Source organism: Myotis lucifugus, unplaced genomic scaffold (genome assembly GCF_000147115.1).
Source record: "Myotis lucifugus unplaced genomic scaffold, Myoluc2.0 scaffold_38, whole genome shotgun sequence".
Taxonomy (NCBI): Eukaryota; Metazoa; Chordata; class Mammalia; order Chiroptera; family Vespertilionidae; genus Myotis; species Myotis lucifugus.
In genome coordinates, this window is record NW_005871086.1 from 6,117,210 (window position 1) to 6,119,396 (window position 2,187).

The following is a 2,187-nucleotide window of genomic DNA, read 5'->3' on the forward strand; positions in this document are numbered from 1 at the left end:
CATAAAAAGCTTTATCTAGAAGTATTTTTTTTAACATGCATTTAAAAAGGAGGTTGGACACATTGAAGGTGATCGTTCAATCTGGCGCGCGCACACACACACACACACACACACACACACACAAACACACACACGATTTCATACCTTTAGAAGTTTTCTGCTGGGAGAATTTACAGGCCAAATATACACCAAAAGGCTATTGATGGTTACCTTAAAAGTTCTTGCTAAGTTTCCAATAAACTCAACTTCCCATGATAAAGCCATCACCTACTCTGAACACCATATACGGTAGGCACTGCACCACCTTGCCTTAGAACTATGAAAAACACAAAAGCCTAACAAAAAATCAAAAATGAAATATTTATTACCGCATTTTGTGACTTAACACCTTTTTTTTTAACATAACGTCACAGTCCTCATACAAGTATTTTAATGTAAATTTGACAAAGCTTAAAGGTAACAGCATTTTCTTCTAGTGAGGAACACGTGCTGAGAAAAGAAGAATTCATGGACATACAATACCAATTCCACAGCAGATCTGATACTAGCAAAAACATTCTTTTTTTTTTTCAATTGAGGTAAACACATAGAATATCTAACATGAAACAATTAATAGACCGAACTCTGTACGAAGTTTGTTACAGTATTTCTCTTGCTCCTTTTTTTATCCCCCAAGCTTTGAGTTTCCGATCAAGTCCTAGTTGTGGTGCTATGACCATTAACTTTTTCTGTTGAGGAAAGCTGCCCAACTTAAGATTGTTTTGTCCACAGCCAAGGCTTAGAACTCCTGGAAGAAGCTTCTGCTTTGTCTTTAAATCTTCATGGGCAAGCTCTTTGAAGAAGAGTCCCCCAAAATAATAAGAAGAATTGGCTTGTGAAGCACAAACTATAAAGATCTGTTTGAAACTAAAGGACACATTTCTGGAGAAACAAAGGCTGGGCATGAAAACACATTCTTGAAGCTGGAGTCCGAGGGATGAGGTTCAGCCACACGTTCACCGTGGTCTCAGCGTGGTTCTTTGCTCATTGGCCCAACAGGTTTAAAATATACCACAGTCTCTCTTGGATAGTGAATTCACCGATGAACCAAAAACAGTCATTCTTTTGGGAACAACACACATAGTGTGGAAAACAAGGATATATTTATTTTTCTCTTCTAAAACTATTTGAGGCAACGTAACGGAGTGATCAACAGAAATGTACAAGTTTAACTTAGTTCCTATGTTTATACTACAGTAGTTATAACTCTCGGAGTCTTTTTCCAGAGGATCTTTACATGGACAGAATTGTCTCAGTGAGCCCATGATTTCACATTTGTGTTCTTGTCTCGTTGGTCCTCTGTTGCTTGATGAAAAATGACAAAAGTAAAAAATAATCACAGCTGTCTGGAATTTCATATTAAGTGTCAACATCTGGTCAAAGTTCAGAAAGTCTTAAAATAGTTTTTGCGTGTGTTTCCTTTTCCCTTGAGTTCCCTTATACTATTGGGCATGAATGTCCATAACCTGTCCGCCAACACTGGGATCTACAGAATTTAACATTGTGGGACTCTGTGCTGACATAGTCATTCCAGGGTGGGTAGGGGGTCCTCCGTGCATCATCATGGCAGGGTGGTGGGGATGGCTTGGCAAATATGAATGCATTGGGGGTCCATGTCTCAATTGAGTAGGGTGTGGGGTCATTTGGGGAGGAGTGTAACTTGGCTGTGCCATACTCATTCCCATAGGACCACCCTGAGAAACGTAGTCCCCTGGCATGCTCTGCAAACCTGAAAAGAGAGAGGGAAAAAGAAAGCAGGTCAAATTCCTAAACATTTTTATACTTTACCCATCAAAGATGAAAAGAAAAAAAAAACAACAGACACTGCAAATCTTATATCTAAATTTAGCTGCAGATTCTTGCCAATGTTTGCAGACATTCAAATTGTAGTTTGCATTTAATTTCATCGCACAGCAGTATAATGCAACACAACAGAACTAAATATTTAATGCAACTAAATGTCATAAAGTGGAACTGTTTTTCAAAATGGTATTCAGTACATTTCTTTGATAAATGCAATAAGAGTATGAATTCTAAGTCAAGTTTTATCTGTTAACTGTTGATATATCATTTATTTTCCTTTGTTGCCTTTATAGATATGGACAAAAATTGTAGATATTAAAATAAAATTGACACCTTATCATATCT

At 37.4% G+C, this 2,187-nt stretch overlaps 1 protein-coding gene across 10 annotated transcripts in view; it reads right to left on the reverse strand.

Moving 5' to 3' along the window:
• Positions 1 to 336: 336 nt before the first annotated feature.
• MEIS2 (Meis homeobox 2) overlaps positions 337 to 2,187 on the reverse strand; it is a 201,489-nt gene continuing 199,638 nt past the window's right edge. For 6 of the 10 annotated variants that reach the window (XM_006087498.3, XM_006087500.3, XM_006087497.3 and 3 more), the window contains one exon: positions 337 to 1,768. In XM_006087498.3, the coding sequence (XP_006087560.1) occupies positions 1,482 to 1,768 (287 nt within the window). In that variant the 3' untranslated portion in view covers positions 337 to 1,481. The remainder of the gene's footprint in view (positions 1,769 to 2,187) is intronic. The other 4 variants (XM_014454751.2, XM_014454750.2, XM_006087502.3 and 1 more) reach the window with 2 other exon arrangements.